The sequence below is a fragment of the Pongo pygmaeus genome, chromosome 4 (genome assembly GCF_028885625.2).
Source record: "Pongo pygmaeus isolate AG05252 chromosome 4, NHGRI_mPonPyg2-v2.0_pri, whole genome shotgun sequence".
Lineage (NCBI taxonomy): Eukaryota > Metazoa > Chordata > Mammalia > Primates > Hominidae > Pongo > Pongo pygmaeus.
Genome location: NC_072377.2, coordinates 153,148,394 through 153,171,553, shown reverse-complemented (window position 1 = coordinate 153,171,553; position 23,160 = coordinate 153,148,394). Strand labels below are relative to the sequence as shown.

Here is a 23,160-nt window from a genome sequence, read left to right as displayed (position 1 = left end):
GTCTTTTGGTGAACATATGTAAACATTTCTGTTGGGTTTAAAGCCAGGAATGCAACTGTTGCTATGTGTATAACCAACTTTAGTAGATACTACCAAACAGTATTTCAAAGTGGTTGTATGAATTTATATTCTGACCATCAGTGTATGAAAGGTCCTGTTGCTTCACATCCTAGCCAACATTACTGTTTTTATCTTTTTCATATTAGTCACGAGTAGGCATAGTCATTTTAGTGCTTGAATATCACACTGTAGTTTCAATGTGCATTTCCCTAATGATTAGTAAACTTTATCGTTTTTTCATGTTTATTGGCTTCTTGTGTGCAAACTTTTCTATTCAAGTCTTTTCCCATTTTTTCTATTGAGTTGCCTGCCTTTTTCTTATTCATTCCAGGAGTCCTTTATATCTTCCCAATACCCAGTATCTGTATTACAAACAGTTTCTCCCATTCTGTAGCTTGGTTTTTCACTCTTCTCTTTTTTTTTTTGAGACGGAGTCTCACTCTCTCACCCAGGCTGGACTGCAGTCGACCTAGGCTCACTGCATGCTCTGCCTCCCAGGTTCACGCCATTCTCCTGCCTCAGCCTCCCGAGTAGCTGGGACTACAGGTGCCCGCCACCACGACGGGCTAATTTTTTGTATTTTTAAGTAGAGACGGGGTTTCACCATGTTAGCCAGGATGGTCTCGATCTGCTGACCTCATGATCCGCCCGCCTCGGCCTCCCAAAGTGCTGGGATTACAGGCGTGGGCCACTGCGCCCGGCCGGTTTTTCACTCTCTCAATCATGCCTTTTGATGGACAAAAAAAAAAAATCTTAATTTTAATTTGGTACAACTTATCAATATTTTCTTTATGGTAAATGCTTTTTGGTGTCCTGTTTAAGATGTCTTTGTGTACTCAAGGTCAACAAGACATTCTTCTAAGTTATTTTTTTAAATTTCATTTCAAAATTGTTCTTATCTGAATCTATGACCCATCTAGAATTAATTTTTGTGTGAGGTATGCTGACTTCTTGAGTAAAATACAAGGCAGGGTCACCCTTAAAAACCGATTAGAGAAGAAAAATCTCTGTTTTTCTTTTAGGACCTTTACACAAACTCAGCTTTTAGCACCTCTCTACAGGTCTTCTCTCTAGTGAATGCATCAGTAGCCTTCTTTTCGTTTTTGACTTTTATCTTGTTAACTATGGCCATCAACCAAAATACTGTTGGTTTTAAGGGGTTGTTTCATCCCACTGGCTAAATGTAATAAAGTACACTTATACCACACTTGACTGACAAAATGTCTAGAAATGTAGTGTTTACTCTTCATTATATTTCAACAGTATTAACTATAATGTCTGTTTGTTAACAATGGTACTTCATGACTTTCCATTTTATTTTAGAGAGCCAAAGTTAAATTTTTGGTTTCCACCCATTAATCATCCATTTTGCTAAACCACTATTTTTTTCTGCAATGAGATGTTTAACACAGAGCACATTCTGTTATGTATTATTTATCTATAGTTAAGTATACACAGAACAACTTTTTTCTTTTAAATATCATCTGATGGGTAAATCAATATCCAAGTGATATGTATAAAAGTATTTTTTATATTATAAAGTATTACGTGATAGATATTAACATTATTAATGCCTAAATTTTTTTTGGAAGCCTCGGCTGTACAAGTTGTAAAACATCACCAAAGAACGCTAGAAATCCCTGTTAACATTTCTAAGAAAGATTCCATATATAAGAGGAGGTATTATTAGCTATGTAAAAGTCAAAACAAGCTAGAAAACATGTCTTATCACTCTACTGTCTATTTTAAGAAAGTTTAATGTGTACCAAAAGAAAATGAATACTAGCTATGCTCATGGTTACTTACTGTCCATCAAATACAACAGAGAAAGCAGTTACTCATGAGCATTTTCTTTTTAAAGACTTGCCAGGGAAGTTAAATAAAAGCTTAATGATTTTTTTAAGCTGATTTTCAAAAAATATTTAGTAACTAAAGAAAATGAATACCTGATCTCCAACTGTCTTCAACAACATGTTGGATAAGACCTCCAAGGAAAGGAACTCGAACCATTTCTAAGTGTTCCAAGTTTCGGGCAGAGGCTAAGCCTGTTACTAAAGGGACATATTTCAAGGAATTTGTGGGTCCTGGAAAAAAAAAAATCTTTGATAGAACAATGTAAAGTGTCTTAAAATGAATTTCAAATCAGTGAAAGACATGTATAACTTATAAACTCTAAGTCTTAAAATGACAGCCAAATTGGCTCTCTGCAATCAGGTTCTTGTTATAAATGAAAGTGTTAGCCTATTAACCATACACTTACTCAGCATAAAGGTTTTTCAGTAACACTGTAGAGATATGTAGTATTCTGTACATTCTCTAAAGGCTCAATAGTTTTGAACTCAAACTAACTAATGGGAAAAAGTCAAAATAAAAAATTTGATCCTTCACTCGAGTAAACAGCTCAATCATTTAATCATCTCTATGACCAGTGTTGCATTAGCTACTACAGAAGATCACAAAAGATATGGTCCTGTCCATCAAAAAACCTGCAGTTGACATGGAGCTAGAACTAACATAAATAATTATAGAAGGGTAAGAAGGTAGACTGCATCAAGTATAAAAATAAGATCTGCCATACTCCATGAAAAAGAAAAAGAAAGACGAGAAAAGTAAGTTGGAAAAGGCAGAATCTGAAGAATGCATACAAAAAAAGAAGAAGAAAGTGCACATCTCAGGATAACAAAACAATAATACAGCATAAGAGAAGACACTGAGGTGGAAAGCTGTATGGCTGACCAGGGAACAATGAATAGTCAAATGTGATGATAAAAGAAGATGTATCTTGGAAAGGCGTCAGAATAAGGTTATCAAGTGGGGTCCTGGTTATCATGACCTTAAGCAGAGTAGTTCCCACTTAATGCTCTAGTGCAGGGGTGTCCAATATTTTGACTTCGCTGGGCCACACTGGAAGAGGAAAAATTGTCTTGATATTAAAGATAGCTGATGAGCTGGAAAGAAAAAGAAGAAGAAGAAGAAGAAGAAGAAAAAGCCCATGCATAAATCTCATAATGTTTTAGGAAAGTTTAAGAAATTGTATTGGGCATCATGTGGGCTGTGGCCAGTGGACCGTGGGCTGAACAAGCTTGCTCTAGGGCAACAGGGACACTAAAGATTTCTGTTTAGAAGGATAATACCATAAAAGCTATGTTTAAGGTAGATTAAGGAAGCCAACTATTTACATGCAGAATGATTCGGAGACCAGAAACAAAGAAAGAAGACTGAAATTTAATAAAACAATCCTATGAAAAGTAAAAAGTACCTGTAAAAAACAGAGATATTCTGTTTTTTTTTTTTTTTTTTTTTTGCTGAGGTCAAAGGTCAAACACAAATCATCTTTCTAATGTCTTTAAAACAAAAAGTACATTTATCTTCACAAGATGAATACGTTGTAAGACATAAATAGTAATAGCATAATATAATTGTATTTACAAATGTAGCTAGAGTTTGCTTCAGGATATTTTTAGAATAACTTATGTTTAATTCCACCATAATCGTGTACCATTACCTGCACAGTTCCTCATGACGAAAGTTCTTAAGCTGATACAAAGGAAGTCTTTAAATGGCTGTGGTTTAGTGAGTCTTACCCACTTCATATAAAGGTGCCTTAGCATTGGGATACAAGGAATTTCAGGAACATTCACCCCTAAAACACAAATATAAAAAAGAACAAACAAGAAAAAAAATCACAAAAATATACTATATTTTGCTTATAAGTTCAAGAGTCTATTTTTCATATTAACAGTTTAACCTTCAAGGATTTTTATCAGAACAAATTACACAAAATCTATCAAGTTTGCCTTATTTAAAACAGGCTTACAAAGAACAGTTTATGTAAACCATAAACTGACTTAACTTTTTTAGAGAAGGCCAATGGGAAGATAGAGTTTAAAAAGTATTTCTGTGTCTTAGACATGTAAGTCTTTCTTATAATCTTACAACTCTTCTAGGATACATTTTCCCAGAAGAGGTGAAGTGAAAATGGATTACTGAAAGCAAAACTATAACGATGGAGATGGAACACACAAATTTACTATTTGACTACCAACGTCCACTGCCCCCCAGCAGGAGAACTATATTTCTCAGAGCAAAGTCAGCTAGGTGGGTTTAAATATGCAAATAGATATCTGGAAGATAGCTAAACACAGAACTTTAAAAGCTGTTTTCTATAAATATATGAATCTTAAGAATTTGTAAATGTGTAGGAGAAGCCAGCCAGCATGGCTCTGAGAAAAGCAGAAACCTGCCAGTCATTTATTTTAGAATTTCAAATTGGTAAAGGTAATTTGATGCATGGGATCCATGAGTGGCTTAATACTAGGAATCATACCCACAGAGGACCATGACCAGAAGAAGGGAGGTGTAGCGTGAGGTGAAAAAATACAGGAAATACGGACGAAAGAAGATAAAAGCCAAGGAAGGGACACAAATTTATTAAAGAAATCCAAGGATCCAGGATGATGGCATTTAACAAACAGTAGTTGGCAAAACTGTTTAATGCAATTTTTAAATTTGAGACAATAGAAGCTCTGCTAGCAAGAATAACTAGAGAATGTAAAATTGCAGTACTTGAATGGTCAGTTCTTTAAAGGCTAAATTCTGCCAAATGTTCTTATTGTAACCTACAAGGATTACCCCTTAACTTGTTCCTCTCAAAATAGCAGAGTTAAATTTAGTTTGAACTATGCACACACATTGTATAGCAACAAATGGGAAGTAAAATTAAGGATGAAACAAAAGGACAAAAAGCAGAAGTGAGGTACAGATTGAGATGTAAGATGCAGAAGTCACAAAGGTTAAATTTAGCAACTATTTTAATACTATGAAGATGGTAGTACTGATTGTACTGATTAGGAAACCCAAGGAAGCAAGGGTGAGACAGACGCAGAGAAGACAGTATACCCTAGGCCCAATCCACTTTCTGTCTCAAACAAACTCTATAAACAAAGTTCATACCTGCCCATTCTCCTGGTAATTTTCATTTTTATTAATTTACCACACCTCTGCATCACCATAATACAGTGTTAAACTGTTAAATGATTCCCATAAATCAGCGCATTTTAATAAAACTTACCCTGTACTTATATTTGCAATGAACTGTGACAGGCATTGTAGAAAATATAAAGATATGGAAATAAGTCTTTGACCTTACGGAGCTTATACTATAAATTCCAGATATTACAGAATCCTTTTATATCTAAAAATCCAATTTCAAACTAGATATCACTCCCTGATCTTATAAATGAAGGGTTGCTAGAAATCTTTACTCTTCTCCCATAATTGTGTATCTAAGTCTTATTTAAGACCTACTCCTTATCATTCCTGATGCTCTCCCTGTACCACCTGAGTTTCAGAAATTTCCAGTTCTTTGGACCATCCCCAATACCTAGAATAATGCTTAAAACACATATACTCTCTCTCTCTCTATGTGTGTGTACATATACAGAATAAAGTAGTAAACAAATATTAAAGGCCAGCTATATTAACAGGGACCCCCGAATTCCTTTCAGTGGCCTAAACCAAAGGTGACAAATTTGAGAAAATATTTACACTTTTTGCTTAAGTTGAAGTTATTGGTATATAATTTCAAAGAATATTCAGATGGAGAATGTACACTTGTGAAGCAGTATTTCCCGCACACCAGTGGATCTTTAATGGGAAATTGGAAATTTTATACAGATCTTGCAAACATTTATTTTGCAGTCATCAATCAACAAAGCCATCTCTAAAATTCTCATTATTCTTTTTCAGTGAATATTCACATTTTATGGCATTTCAAGGAGTTACAAGTGACCCAAGAAACATGTACTCACCAACTAAATGTAAAGTTTGGATTTTGGCTCCTACAGGAATTTTCAGTTTATTTTCAGGAGGAATTGGAAAAGCTCCATTACGATTACGAAATTTCCCCAAAATATGAACATGGGGCATATATGTCCAAATGGATTCTACCAACTCCAAATGAGAAGTTTCCACACCCTAGAAAATAATGCCAAAGCAAGCATAAGAAAGAATTTTAGTTTAGCATCCAAAGCTTTTATTTACGTACCACAAGATGCTAAGTACACAATGGAACTTAAAAGTTTGTGACAGATGAGATTTGCATGTGAGTGAACACGTCTATCATTCTTTGGTCTATTATTTCATAAACAGTTGATGCCAAAATGTCCAACCAGGTGCACTCACCACTAAGTTTGGGCATGCCTGCAAAGCTTCTAGGACTCCTGGAATGCTAAAAGCCTCATGGCCCCTTACTCTTCGCCTCTCAAGGTATCGAGGGTGAAGGCCATATAGCTGTTCAACATCTGGCATCTTCTTTAATAGTGTTAGAAAACTGGAATCTGTAAAGCCTGAGAAGTTCAGAAGTATTTAGAGCCAGGTTCATCTTTCTGTTCATTAACATTTACTAGGCACTCATGATTTTTACCAAAAGTTAAAAAAGACTTCCTCTTCAAATTTCCGTAAAGCTAACACTAAAGCTGAATAAACGTAACAGAAAATATACTCCTTTAGTAACAGAGGAAATGAGTCAGAAACTCCACTTAATCTGAGTTAATACTTTATGGAGGAGGCTTTTATTATTGACTTTTTGGTTTTGTTGCTTTTAAGGCATAGAAATCTTCAACAAAGAACGCAATTTTAACCCAGATAACTAGGACCTATTTGGTGGATGGAGTGGGACCACCCACCTGATCATCACCACCCTCCTCCTCCCCCATGGGTACTCTCTTGTCTGTGAAACCTTCAGGGCTCTGTGCACATAACTAAAAATATAAATAAGATATGATCCTCATTGTTAGGAAGCTCATAGTTCTGACCTAATTCCTATCTCAAATTATTCTATCCATTTTCTAATAATTACTCTGATACTCTGTCATATGTTTAACTATTACTCCCCTGCCATTTTAGACAATTAATTCTTTTGAAAAAGACAGATGCAAGTTAGCTAAGAGAACCAGAGTGATCCAATCTCAGGGGATGCTGTTGATAGGAAGCTATCTATCCAGGAGACCATAGTAGGAATCAACAAGATGGGAACAGAGAGAGGCAGGTTACTTCCACAGCAGGAGCTGTTGGTTAAGTAAGTGGGGAGACAAGTCTTATATAGATGCTATTTTAATCTGTTACAAGGGCTTTTTTATTTTTAATGAAAGTGGTCAGAAAGCCAACTGTCTGCTTATTATGACAAAGAAAAATATTAACTGCCAAGAATAAAAAGTAGGCCCCAAATATTTAAGTCTTACATACTTTTTTGAAAGTTGTTTTATTTTTAAGTTATCTCATTTAACATGTAAAGTCCAGACATGTTAACTTTAGTACCACAAAAGTGAAGAGTAAGGAGAGACCAGAGATTACTTGGTCTCTAATTATAGTAACAGTTCTTATTACTTTCTTGTATAGTAACTTTTAATGACTGAACGATTCAATGTGTTAATCTTTTTTTTTTTTTCATTTATTCTCACAACCAAACCAGAAAGGTTATCACCCCATCTACAAGCATAAAAAATGAAGTTGAGAGAGTTTAAGAGCTTCCAAATGGCAGCGCTGGAATCTAAAACCAAGTGTAACCTCTGCAATGTTTATCCTCTTTTGTCATATGTTGCCTCCCACGAGAGAAATGGGGAAAGTTCTACCTTCTTTACAGAGATGGAGTGAGAATCCAAATAGATCATATATGTAAACCATAAAGTACTATTATATAAAGAATCTGGGTTAAATGCCAGATAATAGGCCAAGGTGGCATTAGTGAGCAAGGTTAGTGTGAACTTAGGCTAGAGACTGTTTGCTTCAACTCTCTTTTACATTCATTGCAAAGATGGGAAGCCTTGGGCTCACAGGTTATTTACCATAGCCTAAAAGTCAGCAACATGCAGTCAAATTCTTCTCTAATTGGTAAGTGGTAGTGATGTTAATGCTAAGACTGTATCACATGGGAGTTCTGCCATCCTGTCTTTATATACTGTATTAATCCCGTCTTCAGAATTCCGGCTGGCCTAACCTTTGCAAAAGCAAATCTAATATAAGGAATAAGACAATCATTTTCACACTGCCCTAATTTTTTTTCTTTCCTGACATAAAGGATCATTCTGAAACAAGATGAGGTGAGTCCTTTGCCCTTAGAATGGCTTTCATTAAATATCTGAAAGCAACCGTGGTTTGCCTCCCACAAACCTAGTAATAAGTTCCAGCCTCAGGTGTTTGCAATGTTCTTTATAAGAAAGTATATATTGATAACTACTATGGCCAACTGATAAGAGTTACCAACTGATTTGATGACTCTCTTGAAAGGATGCAGCACCCACCTGCACAATTCCAGTATTCCAGAGCTAATCTGTTCTGTTCTATAGAATAGAACAAGACAATTATCTCCTCCAGCCCTTCACTTCTATTAAGGCTTTTTATTTTTATTTTTATTTTTTGGTCCCCTCTCAGCCTTATCCCATTTTCAAAGTCTCATAATCTGGACATCATAGAAAAAGGATGACTTTAAAAGACAGATTCATAATTGCAAAACAATAGTAACTAAATTTTACCAATTAATGGATTGGCGTTAACTGAAAAGAAGCCTTAAGTGCCTTTTAACTCTTTCAAGTATGCTTTGCTTAGCTAAAGCCATTAACTTTCTTTTCAGGTGGTCTCTTCAACTGGGAACAATTTGCTGTGGTTAGGAAGCTAACTCTGAGTTCTTCACCTGTAAGGTCAGTCAGTGCCTTATTCGAGAATCTCCAAGACCTACTATAGGCCTTCTAAAGAAATTGGAGTTCTGTGGCCTATTTTACAAAAATGGCAAGTATTTATTTAACTAAAGGGTGCAGTTTAGTTGCAGAGGAAATCTATGATGAAAACTGTTACCATTCACCGGAAAACATGCATCAGAGAGTAAAGGACACGCACTGTCTAATGTGATACACATATACTCAATTAACCAAAGGCTCATGTTCTCCAATCACAGATGTGTGGAACAGGCTGATATAGTTACTTAAGGACAGGAAATGAAAAGAGCAGACTATTAAAACAATAAAGCCTCAGGTAAAACGCATTTTACAACCTAAAACCCAACATAAATAATTTAGACAAAATCTTGCCAGCCTACAAGGTGACTTAGATTGCCTTTCTCAAGACAAGTAACTTTTTATGAAACCATTGTTACTACTTTCCAGTAGGAAACTACCGTACTTCACAGACTAAATCCACTTACCACTTGGCATGTATTCCCACCACCGCCCTGCACAGAGATCTACAACTCTCACAACTCGCAGATATAGGGTCACTGCTTCCTTTAGTTTCCGGGAAAGACATTCCATACACATGATATCCTGCAGAGGCAGGTACCTTTGTGAGAGAAAGAAACTGGTATTTATCAAGTGGGTAAGTATTACTTCTCACCAATAAGTTATTTTTTTTTCCTTCTTCCAATCTCCTACCACTCAAATGAAATAAGATCTTAAGACAGAGATTTAAAGCTACCACATATATGGTCATATAGCTTTTTACTACAAAGGTAAGTCAGCAAATACTTGAGTATCCAAATAAGGTATTGAGCTCCCTCCACAGGTCATTTGATAAAACCTGCCTTTCTTCTTTTGAGTTTTCATGGACAAAGAAAATCTAAAAACAAACCAGAAAAACAAAGAAAAGAAGAAAAAAAAAACCAGTGCTTTTCAAGATGTGATGAGAAACGAACCTGAGAAAGATCAGACAGAATTACTCAATTTGAACATGCGCAATATTATTTCGTATCTTTTACAGAATCTACTCCTGTAGGGACATTCTGCTCCCTCTCAACTCCACCATCCTGCTCCTGCAAACTCTACTATCTTCTCCATCAACAAATATGTATACTAGTCATATAGTATACGATTTCTTTTCCCACTTTTTTTTTTTTTTACCTTTAAGGTCACATACACTGATAAAAGTATTGCATAAGTATTAAGACACCTCATGTGAACTACAACTTCCTCTTTTCGATTCTTCTTTATTATCTTTTTCTGAAACTTTCAACTAATCCTGACTTTTGTTCTGTTATATATTCTGAAAGGTCTATTTTTCTCTTAAGACCCCTCCACACACGCCTAGATTAATTAAATTTTTTGAAAAGTTAAAGCTACCTTTACCTACTGAACCTGTATTGTGTCACACTCTACTCATTGTTTCACAACAACCTTAAGAGGTAACTAGCTGGTTCCTGTTTGCCATACAACTCTCTCCCAGTCCTTTATCTCCCCCTCTCTGACCTGCTGTGTTCCCTACCCCTCTCTGGCTAACTGTTAATTTTAGCCAATGAGAGGCACCAGCTGGAGGGCTCCAGGTGGCAATGCTGCCTTTCTACTGCTGCTAATCCCCTAGACGAATTCTTCATCATCCCTTACTTGTTTCCTAAACTCCATCTACACCTCTGTAAATAGTCCCTTCATTAAATTATCTTCAAATTCCAGGTAAGTGTATTTTCTGTTATCTGCTGGCACTTCACTGACATAGTATACACTATTATTACTCCATTTTATAAGTGCTGAAATTAGCTCAGAAGAATTAAACCTGCAAAATGTCCCATGGCTAGGTAAGAGGGAGAAAGGGTCAGGAATGGCAAACACAGTTTTGTCTGACACTAACTCTTAACAACACTGCTAATTCTAAAAGAAAAGCCCACATATACCTGTTGAATATTTAGCTGATCCATTTTTTTTCTACTTCTCGTCCTTCTTCTTACCCCTTTAAAATGATTTAAATCAAATTTTATACAAAATAAATCATCACTGCTAGCTATAACTTAATTTAGTCTCTATAACTTAGATTATAAGCAGAATTTTTCAGAAACATGACAACACATTTTATAAACAATGAAAAACATTAAATTTGCTTTCCAAATATATTTTGCCACTGTAATATTTTTCTCCTAAATATTGTTATCCAACGTATTTGCCTAGGTTAAAATTCTACTCCCTTTAAATACAAACAGACCAATAATCACAAAATCAAGATTATTTTACATATTTTCCCTAAGAAGTAGCATATTTTTTCTTCATAGTTATATAGTCGAAGGACTAGAGTTCAGAAGACAGATCAAATATAACACTTTAGAAAAGAGAGTATAGCAGGGACAGCAAAGATTAGGTTTCTTTTAAGGAAGGCCATAGTTTTTCTTGTTTTATGAAGACATGCTAAGTAGTTACTACACTACCACAATGAATCCTCAAATCAAAATTTTAGAAGACTAAAAAATGAAACAAAATTTAGTTTGTTTTTAGAATAAACACATTAAGTTCAAGAACTAAGTTCATGGTTCTTTCTACATGCTGTCAAATGCTGTTTTCTCCACTGTAACTACCATTATATATTGACTTGATTCTACCCCTTCCATTTGAATATTCTGTTTGAACTGCACAATGTTATCTGATCTATTTTCAATTTAGATTATGGTCCAATGGCCAGGTGTGGTGGTGTATGCATGCAATTCCAGCACTTTGGGAGGCCAAAATGGGAGGATTGCTTGAGACCAGAAGTTAAGACCAAGCTAGCCAACAAATCAAGATCCTGCCTCTACCAAAAAATAAAAAAATTAGCCAAGCGCAGTGGTGTGCGCCCCTAAGGCAAAAGGATTGCTTAAGCCCAGGAGTTCAAGGTTGCAGTGAGCCATGATCATACCCTGCACTCCAGCCAGAGTGAGACTCTGTCTCAAAAATATATACATATTATATATGGTCCAATTTTTTCACAGTATATCCTAGCATTATCCAACTTTATCCCTAGATGCAATTTTACCTATGCTTTCTTCTTTTTTTTTTTTTTTTTGGCGGGGGGTATTTTAGATGTTTCTTTATTTCAGTTATGGGCCTGGCCCTTACCTCAAGCTGATTTTTATTATTATTATTATTATTATTATTATACTTTAAGTTTTAGGGTACATGTGCACAATGTGCAGGTTAGTTACATATGTATACATGTGCCATGCTGGTGTGCTGCATCCATTATCTCGTCATTTAGCATTAGGTATATCTCCTAAAGCTATCCCTCCCCCCTCCCCCAACCCCACAACAGTCCCCAGAGTGTGATGTTCCCCTTCCTGTGTCCATGTGTTCTCAATGATCAATTCCCATCTATGAGTGAGAATATGCAGTGTTCGGTTTTTTGTTCTTGCGATAGTTTACTGAATTTTGAAGGATTTGTTTAATTCACTGATCCATTTTGAATTTAGCTGTAAGACATGAGATAAAAATGTGCTTTTATTTTTTTCTCCAAATGGTTTGTAGGTTGAGACATCATTGCTGAATAGTCCACCCAGCTTTTCCTCACTGATGTGAATACAACCTTGTCAGAAACTAGATCTCCACATGTATTTGAATGGAGCCTATGTTTGTCTCCTTTACCCAACTGTCCAGCTTTCTTTTCCAAAACATTTTAGAATGTAATTGAACATCTGGTAGTTGCAAGACTCTTTTTCTGAAAATTTTTGGCTATTCTGACAGATTTTTTTCCTGCCAGATGAACATTAATGTCATTTTGTTCTGTAAAAAAAGATCTATCATTTTAATTTGGTCTTCTAATCCCAGACAGAACTCAACTAGCAAAAACTACAATGTGTCACAGAATAACAAACTGCAGGAAATAATGACATACACATTTATATTAGAAAAAAAATACAGTGCCTAGGATCTCCTAAAATAACTGTTATTGCTATTTTAAAACTTCATAATCTGCAAATATTCATTTGTAGAAATTCAAAACATTCCTAAGAACTTTATATATGGAAATTTCTCATAGGTAAACAACCTAAAATAATGGAAAATCCATATGCTTAGAGAAGTTAATTGCAACCATAATTGCAGAAAACAGAAAAACTGAAAACCATCTAGATGTCAGACAAGGGAAATGATAAGTACCATGTTATTTATACATTCCATAGAATAGTAAGCAGTAAAAAAAATAATTATGAAGACCATGTAGCAATATGAAAAAAAGCAGAATAACCATTAACATTTACCAAGCATTTATGCTTTCAGTTTGCTAAGTGTTTCATGCATTATCTCACTGAATCCTAATAATATTACCATTATGTCTATCATTAGTCTAGAGCTAGCAAATAATGGACCCAGGATTCAAACTCAGGTCTCTAATTTCAGAGACAAAGTATGTTAGAATTTGCTTATTTGAATTATATAAATAAGGACAATAATTGAAAGAAGACAGCAGTGGAAACTAGAATGACAGTTTTCCTTTTATAAAAAAACAGTTGTTACAATGAAGTTTGGGTAAAAATATACTTTTTTTAGAAGTCTTTTTGTGTTGTGTTCATAAAACAACTTTAATGTATGCACTGCATTTAGTTATGATGGGTATTATTTCAGAAAACTTTGTTACAATCACTTACATGTATGTTTCTCACTGTGGGTTGTAGTCAGAAAAAGTCAGAAACACTGCCTTATATTGTGCAGTGTAAACACATAGTACTGTTATAATGCAGTAACAAAAGTCAACAAATCTATTAGCCAATAAAAATCCCAAGAAGCCTAGAAATGTTAACAGTCTAGAGAAAGGCTGTCCAACAGAACTATCTGTGACAAAAGAAATATTTTCTGTCTATACTCTGTTGTCCTATACACTGTGTCCACTAGCCACATATGGCTACTAGGCACTTGAAATGTAGCCAGTGCAACTGACGAACTAAATTTTACATTTTTACTTAATTGAAATGTAAATGCTGCATGTAGCTGGTAGCTACATTAGACAGCACTGCCTCAGGGTTTGCTCTTATCCATTCCAGGTAGGTAAGCCAACCAAACACAATCTTACCTAAAAATATGGCAAAGTACTTCATGTGAAAGTTGATTCATATAGTCCTTTGTTTCATCTGCTGTCATTTCTTCTGGAATTTCATTATTCATGATACATGTTTTCACACTTTTTTTTCGTGGCCCCATTGTTGTGCAGTCTCCAGTATCAACGAGAAAATATTCCCTTTTGTTTACTTGAGTTCAAAGTACCTGAAAAGCAAACAGAGAATGAAGTAGACTAAAAAAACACACCCCCTACTAAAACCCAGGTTAAACAATGTTTATTTTCAAACACACACAGGCAGAGGTATCATAATGGTACACATTACATTCAAATTAATAAAAATATTTTCTGAAGATGAGTGGAGAATCAACTTCTGAAGATAATATAAATATGCATTATTTAGAAAGAGCAAAAATCCAGGAATCATGAGTATTGTGCTTTAATTTGTACTGTTGCTTCTTAGCTTATTCACTCAATTTCTCCAAGTATCAATTTCTTCATAGGTAACATGTGATCATTAAATGAGGAATCAAAACCTCTTCCAGCTCCAGGAGTTTGTGGTTCTTTCTAGGACTGCCCCTAACATAGTAGAAAGGAGAAGAGATTCTTGGGTTCTAATCTTGATTCTGCCCCCAAATTACTTCTATAAACTTGCATCAATCTTTAAAATTCTTCATTCTCTCACCTATGAAGTCAGAGATTAGATTAGTCATGGACCCCTTTGTGAATCTGATAAAAACTAGAGAACTCCTAAAAAATAAACACAAGCTTATATACAATTTCAGAGAAAGAATGAAACATCCCTTCTCCCTCTCTTGTGAATATTGAGATGGTATTTCACTTTTGCATCACATGCACATTTTGTTTTTAAAATAAGCTTTAGAGAAGGATGAAAAGAGAAAGAGAGAAAAGAGGGGAGAGAGGAGGAATGGAGAGGGAAAGCAGGGAGAAAATGGGTTGCATGAGCATCCAGATGATTTTCTGTTCTATTGATCGGCATGTGGAGTTAACACCTTGATTGTCAAATTGTTTAGGAATATTTTAATAATGTTGGTCCAGATATAGGGAAGTTTATAGGAAATATTGGTCTCTTCTATATTAATGGCTTTGTAGATGGAGAAGGCACGGGATGACAGCTGAAAAGAGGTGCATTCACATTCATTTAAATATGCCTTGGCACATTTATTTTGAATACCACTTGGGTACTCTGGGCCCATTGTAAACAAATGGCCCCGAGTTAAGTGGAGATACACAATTAAATAACCACGCAAATGAGCTCAGAATTACACACGGAGATAACTGCTACAAAGTCAGTAAACACAGTTCTGAAGCCTCATATAACAAAGGGGCCTGAGTCAGTAATGGTTCTCCTAACAGAAAGACAATTGAGCCCATAACTGAAGGGAGAGCAGGAATTAACACTGCAAAAAGTAGGAAAGAACTCAGTAGGAGAAAGGCACCTGGTGGGCAGAGGGTACTTTAAGTATATGCAGTTCCTGAGGGTTTTTTTTGCCTCAGCAGTAAATGGACACACTACTAGGCTAAGTAAATCTTCATCATTTCTTGTGCCTGTGTGTGTGTGTTCTGGTCTCTTCTTCCCTCACTAAAAGGTTATGTGCTATTTACTTCTTGAGGCTGTCAGCATGCTTGTCTCTCATACCCCAAACACACACAAACACACACACACACACACACACACACACACACACACACACCCTCTTCTGTTGTTTCTAACCAGTACGGCCTGAGAAACCAGAGAAATCAATGTGTGTGGACTGGTATATGGGCCACGCTACCCTGAATTTGTGACATGTGTCTTAACTTCTCAGAAGCTTACTCCTATGTTGTCCACCACATTTTGGCTAACAAGCCTCCGTAAAAATAAAGTTCATACTCAGAACTGCCCAAGCTAAAAGAAAAGCTATAAATAAACTCACCTGCTTCTGATTAATCACTGCCCACCTTTTCTTGTTTACTGCCCTGCCTCCTCCAAATGAATCTTTCCATCTTATGATAGCTCCTGAAACCTCTAAGGTTACATTGAACATGTAGTCAACAAATCCAATAGCCTCTTTCCAGTGCTTCCCCATCTGACCCATTTGTATTATGGGACACTGCTGACCACTCCTTTGAAACCCTCTCATCCTTTGGCTCCGAAAGTGATATTCGATTCTTGTCGTTCCTCTATGACCAATGCTCAGTCTCCTTTGCTAATTCATCCTTGAGCCCTCTTCTCCCTGGGCAATTGTACTCATTCCCAAGGATTTAGTTATTACAAATATACACACACACACACACACACACACACACACAGAAAAGCAAAAAAAGAAAAAAATTTCCAACTCTACTTCTTACTTCTCCTGAGCTCTGAACTTTATTTCCTCTGCCTATCAGAAATTTTCACCTCAATAACTTGAACATCCTTCAAAAACACTATGTCCAAAATGAACTCCTTCGTATCACGAACCCTCCCCCTCCCTAAAACAAAGATACACAGATATATACAAATAAAGGCACCTATTTCCCTAATGTGTTTTACTAAATTCCTGAATTGTAAACCTTGAAATCATCCTAAATATATTCTGATTTCTCGTTTCCCACAGACATTTGATGGGCTATTTTTACCAATTTTATCTCATACAGTTCTTACATCCATTCCCATTACCTTTTGGGACTCCATTAACATTCACGTGCACTACTGAAATGGCTTCCTAAATGATACCCATCACTGTATCCTCAGGGTCGAGGAAAAGCTTAGCAGACACTATGCCTGCTGTAAGTAATTTATTGAATAAATGCTTACCATGCTATACTCTACACTGAAGCCAGTTATCTTTTTAAAACAGTCCCCTGATTTATAGTGTTAAGTGAAAAAAGCAAAACATAGACTACATCTAAAGTATGATTCTAACAACAACATAATTTTAAAAATTAAAAAGATTACCCCCTAAAACTTTTTTTAAAAAGTATGATAAAAAAGACAAATATACTGTGTTTGCATACAACATTTTATGAAAGATGACAACAAAATATTAACTGGTAACCTTTGAGGAGTGATAACAGGTTTAGGAAAGCAGAAAAAAACTTTTACTTTTCACTTCATATTATTCTCCATCATTTGAAAATTTCAGATTGTTTTTAAGAAGTACAATATACATGGCCAAGCAAAACAAAACAATCGGCCTACAAGGAATCCTGGTTCAGAGGATAAAATATTTCCAATCTAATCTCAAAACACCAGATGTTCCAATCTTATCTTCTTCCAATCCTTACCACTTGCTCTCAGTATACTCATTCTAGCAGACCAGTATCTTCTTAGTTCCCCCAAATAACCATTGGTGTTTCATTCCTAATATGCTTTTAACTCTGACTGGAAATGTCCTTCTTTTCCCTACTTTGCCTAGAAAACTGCCTGTAAAAATCTAGCTTAAATGTAAGTCCTCTGTAAAAGCTTCCCCTACTGACTCCTTCATTTGAGCTCCCTGCGGGACTTAACATATGCTTCCACAGCAGTTTGTGTAGTGATTTATTCGTCATGTTTCTGCTAAAAAATCTTGCCTCTAGGTGATAACAAGTCCTTGCTCACAATATATCCTCAAATACCTAATGTATGAATATCCACCAGTCTTTCCATTATTCTATATACATCCAGTAGCTTCAAGGCTGCTGCTAAAAACCATTTCATGCTCTTATGAGACGTTTGCTACCACAGCATTCAATGATCTCAGCAACAAACTTATAGCCCAGACAATAATGCAATCAGATTTTACTGCAGTGACACACCTAACAGCTACTCTGTAGAATGTAGAATCCTCAACAGGACGATTAACCAGCAAAGACTAATCCACCCACAAATTACCTAGATGCTCAGACCAATCCACCAGTTGTTATATTTTAGCACATGTTCAGCTTTAAGAAGCTTGACAATCCTTCATGGAGATGATGCTCTTGATTCTTTATTCCTTTAATAAAAAGCTTTTTTTAATCCCTTCTTCCTCCTTTTTCTTCCTCAAATTCACACCACCTAATAACATCTTCCTCTACTGATTCCACCTTTGATTGTTCCTTAGGATTTTGCAATGTAGTACTTTTGTGTGAATTAGATTGTTGCCCTAGTGCACAAACTATACGTAAATTTTTAGACTAAATACCCTGCACCTTAAATATCATTGAGTTTATAAAACTCCACTTATTGAGAGTTAACAAATATTTACCCACAGAAATGATGTTATACAATATTATACTGAGGTTAGATCTCCAGGAAGCTGACAAAAACCTTCTTAACCTACAATATCCTTTAACACTAACTAGCAAAAAGCCTAAATTTTAAATTGGCAGGACTGACAAAACTTTAGGTAAAACTATTCCTATTTCTTACATCATGGCTAGAATTGAAGACTTGGGTCTTTTAGTTCTTACTTGGCAGGTGGAATAGTGAGGACCCTGCCCTAAGCCTATCGTGCGGAAGGAACTTGTGGAGATGAACACTAGGGTAAAAGAAAAGATCTCTACCTTATATATAGGAGGTTGACAGGACTTATAGCCCGGAGAAATCTACCAGCCTTCTCAAGTCCAAGTAGATGTCTCTGAAAATGTTCAGGAGATAAAAAGCTTCCTCAGTCAAAAAATATTTTATTTTCCCCCACCCTTACTCAGTCTTGATAAAGGACAACAAAGTTGCTTCAGCTAAAGTTGGCTTCATCTTCATTTAAGTGAAATACCCAGCTGGGCTATGCTGAGTATTTCATCTCAGGTACTGATGAATAGGGACCTGGTTTCCCTATATGAGAAAGAAAACTTGAAATTCACACACCACAAGTCCCAAGTAAGTGGTGACGGTATCTTTTTTTTTTTTTTTTTTTTTTTTTTAAGACAGAGTCTCACTGTGTTGCCCAGGCTGGAGTGCAATGGCGCGATCTTGGCTCACTGCAACTTCTGCCTCCTGGGTTGAATAAATTCTCCCATCTCAGCCTCCCTAGTAACTGAGACTACAGGCGTATGCCACCACCCCCAGCTAATTTTCGTATTTTTAGTAGAGATGGCGTTTCACCATGTTGGCCAGACTGCTATCAAACTCCTGACCTCAAGTGACCCACCTGTCTCAGCCTCCCAAAGTGCTGGGATTACAGGCGTGAGCCACCACGCCCGGCCGGTATCCCTTTTTAATGTGCACCCTTTCTCTTATTTGCTTTTCTTTTTAGTTGGAAGAAGAACCAAAGCAAGTGAGGAGAAAATTGCCATCACTAGCCTTGTGTTTTTTTCTCACTCCTACCTCCAAAATACCACTTGCCACTAAATACCCTGCCTTCAATTCACTTGAGAAACTCAATAATGCAGAGAAGGTACAAAGCAGTAGCAGGTTAAAAAAGAAAGAGTAAAGGAGGGGAAAGTTCAGTTATTGGCATTAGAGAAAGATGAGTTGGAGGAAGTCTTGCCGAGAAGTCATGGAGCATGAGGGACAGGTGAATACAGGTATACCTTAATTGTGATTCACTTTACTGTGCTTCAAAGATAATGTGTCTTTCACAAATTGAAGGTTTGTGGCAACACTGCGTCAAGCAAGTTTATTGGTGCCCTTTTTCCAGCAGCACGTGCTCACTTCATGTCTGTGTGTCACATTTTGGTAATTCTCACGATATTTCATATCCTTTCATTATTATTATATGTGTTACGGTGATCTATGATCAGTGATTTTTGATGTTACTAATTTAATTGTTTTGGAGGTACCACAAACCATGCTATATAAGACGGCAAATTTGATTGATAAATATGGTGTCGTTCTAACTGCTCCACTGGCTAGCTGTTCTTCCTATCTCTGTCCCTCTCCTTAGGCCTCCCTATTTCCTGAGACACAACGATATTTAAATTAGACCAATTAAGAACTCTACAATGGCCTCTAAGTGTTCAAGTGAAAGGAAGAGTTGAGCATCTCTCACTTTAAATCAAAACCAAGAAATGACTAACCTTAGTAAGGAAGTCATGTCGAAAGCCAAGACAGACCAAAAGCTAGGCTTCTTGTGCCAAACATCAGCTAAGCTGTGAACACAAAGAAAAAGTTCTTGAGAAAATTGTTACTCCAGTGAATAAACAAATGATAAGAAAGCAAGACAGCCTATTGCTGATATACACAAAGTTTGAGTTTTATGGACAGAAGTTCAAACCAGCCACATTCCCTAAGCCAAAGCCTAATCCAGAGCAAGGCCCTAAGTCTCTGCAATTCTATGAAGGCCGAGAGAGGTGAGGAAGTTTTAGAAGAAAAGTTGAAAGCTAGCAGAGGGTGGTTCATGAGTTTATGGAAAGACGTTGCCTTCATAGCGGAAAAGCACAAGGTGAAGCAGCAAATGTTGATGGAGAAGCTGCAAAAAGTTATCCAAAAGATCTAACTTAGATAACGGCTGAAAGTAGCTACACTACACAACAGATTTTCAGTATGTACAGCCTTCCATTGGAATAATATTCCATATCAGATTTTCACTGCTAGGGAGAAGTAAATGCCTAGCTTCAAAGGGCAGGCTGATTATCTTGTTAGAGAATGCAGCTGGTGACATGAAGTTGAAGCCAATGCTCACTAACCATTCTGAAAATCCTAGAGCCCTTCAGAATGATGCTAAATCTACTCTGCCTGTGCTCGATAAAAGGAACAACATAGCCTGAATGACAGCACATCTGTTTACAGCATAGTATACTAAATACTTTAAGACTTCTACTAAGATCTACTGCTCAGAAAAGTATCCTTTCAAAATATTACTGTTCATTGGCAATGGACCTAGTCATTCAAGAGGTCCATTAGATATACAAGGAGATTAATATTGTTTCCATGCCTGCTAACACAATATCCATTCTGCAGCTAATAGATCAAGTAGATCAAGAACTTTCAACTTTCAAATCATATTATTTAAGAAACAAATTTCCTGGCTGGAGGCGGTGGCTCACACCTGTAATCCCAGCACTTTGGGAGGCAGAGGCAGGTGGATCACAAGGTCAGGAGCTCGAGACCAGTCTGGCCAACATAGTGAAACCCCATCTCTACTGAAAATACAAAAATTAGCTGAGTGTGGTGGCATGTGCCTGTAATCCCAGCCACCTGGGAGGCTGAGGCAGGAGAATTGCTTGAACCAGGGTGTCAGAGGTTGCAGTGAGCCAAGATCGTACCACTGCACTTGCACTTGAGCCTGGTAACAGAGCTAGACTCCGTCTCAAAAAAAAAAAAAAAAAAAAAGAAAGAAATTTCCTAAGGCTATAGCTGCCATAGACTGTGATTCCTCTGATGGATATGGGCAAACTAAATTCAAAACCTTCTGGAAGTGATACACATTCTAGAAGCTGTTAAGAACGTCTGTGATTCATGGGAGGAGGTCAAAATATCAACATTAACAAGAGTTTGGAATCCAGTCCTCATGGATGACTGAGGGATTCAAGACTTCTGTGGTTATAGGAGGAGCAGGATTGAAATAATAAACAACAAAAGACTTCAGCGGAGGAAGTCGCTGCAGATGTGGAGGAAATAGCAAGAGAACTACAATCGGATGTAGAGCCTGAAGATGTGACTGAATTGCTGCAATCTCATGATAAAACTTGAACAGATGAGAAGTTGCTTCTTATAGATGAACAAAGAAAGTGGTTTGTTGAGATGAAATCTACTTCTGGTGAAGATGCTGTGAACATTATTGAAATGACAACAAAGGATTTAGAATACTACATAAACTCAGTTGATACAGCAGCACCAGGGTTTGAGAGAACTGAATCTAATTTTGAAAGTTCTACTGTGAGTAAAATGCTATCATACATCGCATGTTACAACAAAATATTTCCTAAAAGGAAGAGCCAATCAATGAGGCAAACTTCACTGTTGTCCTAAGAAACTGCCAAGCCACCCCAATGTTCAGCAACCACCACCCTGATCAGTCAGCAGCCATCAAGACAGAGACAAGATCTTCCATTAACAAAAATATTATGACTCACTGAAGGCTCAGATTAATTGTTAGCATTTTTTTTAAATTAAGTACTTTAAAATTATGGCATATACATTATTTTAGATATAATGCTGTTGCACATTTAACAGATTATACTACATTGTAAAATATAACTTCTATATACACAGGGAAACCAAAAACTTTGTGACTTGCTTTATTGCAGTAGTCTGGAACCAAACCTACAGTATCTCTGAGCTATGCCTGAATAAATAAGGAGGAGAGTGTTATATATAAAGACTATACTTTGCGGTACCAGGTGTTACCTACAGGCTTAGCAACTTCTAGATCCTCAGACTCTGAACCTTAAGGAAATGTCAGAAATGACAGAATCCCAGAATCCCAGAATGTTACAAGTTGAAGAGGACCTGAGAGACTACCTAATCACACAGTTCTCAATTTTTTGTGGGTCACAAACCCATCTGAGAATACGATGAAAATGGCACATCCGTTTTCCAGACTCATGCAAGCAGAAATACATACAACACGATTTCAGGGGGTTCATATTCACAGACATCGAAGCTCATCTAGTGATCCCGAATTTTTAAGATGAACAAACAGAACCAGAGAGGACAAGGTGACAAGTCATTTGCCCAAGATTAAATAGTGTCAAGGTTCAGGCTGGGATACATACTTCCCAGGTTACAGTAAACATTCTATCATCAAGTCAGTCCTCTGCCACCGTGGCTGTCTTCCTGCATTCCAGAGCAATGCCCTAGTGCTTGGAGAAAGGCTTCTAGATGCTCTGATAGAACTGCATCTGACCACACCCTACCTTCACCAATTAGGGTTTATGGTCCATTTAATTTAGGCTCCCACGCAGTGGTCTATGGCCACCTTAGGTATATTACAGTCACTCTGTGGCTGCCTGCTTAGCTGACCTTTGCCACAGGAAGCATTACTTTTGTCTTGGTGTTGCAAGCACATTCTTAAACCAGAGTTGTTTCCAAAAAGTGTTCTCCTCCTATCTTGTCAATTCAAATCTCCTTCCCATCCCAAACTCAAATTACTTTTCTTTACCCTCATGAAAAATACCCCCTCTCACTTAAACTTCCCTATATTCTCAATGATCCTATCGGGTCAAGGGCTTCCCTGCCCTTCAAGTTTCTCATGCCTTTCTTTAGTTTCTATTGGTTTCAGCTTGCTCATATCAAAGTAATCTTGCATATCACTTAATTTGACCTCACAGACCTTAATTGACATCATAGACTATCTTGTGTATCTACTGACCAGGACAGCCTCTCTTGTCTAAAGAAATACCACACCACATAAACCAAACTGCTCAGATAAAAACCACACACAAGCAAAACAAAACAAAACAACCCCCCCACCGCCCCCCAACAGGATTATGGTGCTGAAA

At 36.7% G+C, this 23,160-nt stretch overlaps 1 protein-coding gene across 8 annotated transcripts in view; it reads right to left on the bottom strand.

The window, feature by feature from the left end:
* The window catches only part of FBXO38 (F-box protein 38), a 59,151-nt gene that overhangs the window by 34,204 nt on the left and 1,787 nt on the right, over nucleotides 1–23,160 (bottom strand). For 4 of the 8 annotated variants that reach the window (XM_054487921.2, XM_063665254.1, XM_054487923.2 and 1 more), the window contains exons 2-8: nucleotides 19,795–19,866; nucleotides 13,846–14,036; nucleotides 9,257–9,390; nucleotides 6,244–6,407; nucleotides 5,871–6,036; nucleotides 3,566–3,703; nucleotides 2,007–2,144 (exon numbers count right to left, since the gene is read on the bottom strand). In XM_054487921.2, the coding sequence (XP_054343896.1) occupies nucleotides 2,007–2,144; nucleotides 3,566–3,703; nucleotides 5,871–6,036; nucleotides 6,244–6,407; nucleotides 9,257–9,390; nucleotides 13,846–13,973 (868 nt within the window). In that variant the 5' untranslated portion in view covers nucleotides 13,974–14,036; nucleotides 19,795–19,866. The remainder of the gene's footprint in view (nucleotides 1–2,006; nucleotides 2,145–3,565; nucleotides 3,704–5,870; nucleotides 6,037–6,243; nucleotides 6,408–9,256; nucleotides 9,391–13,845; nucleotides 14,037–19,794; nucleotides 19,867–23,160) is intronic. The other 4 variants (XM_054487920.2, XM_054487924.2, XM_054487922.2 and 1 more) reach the window with 1 other exon arrangement.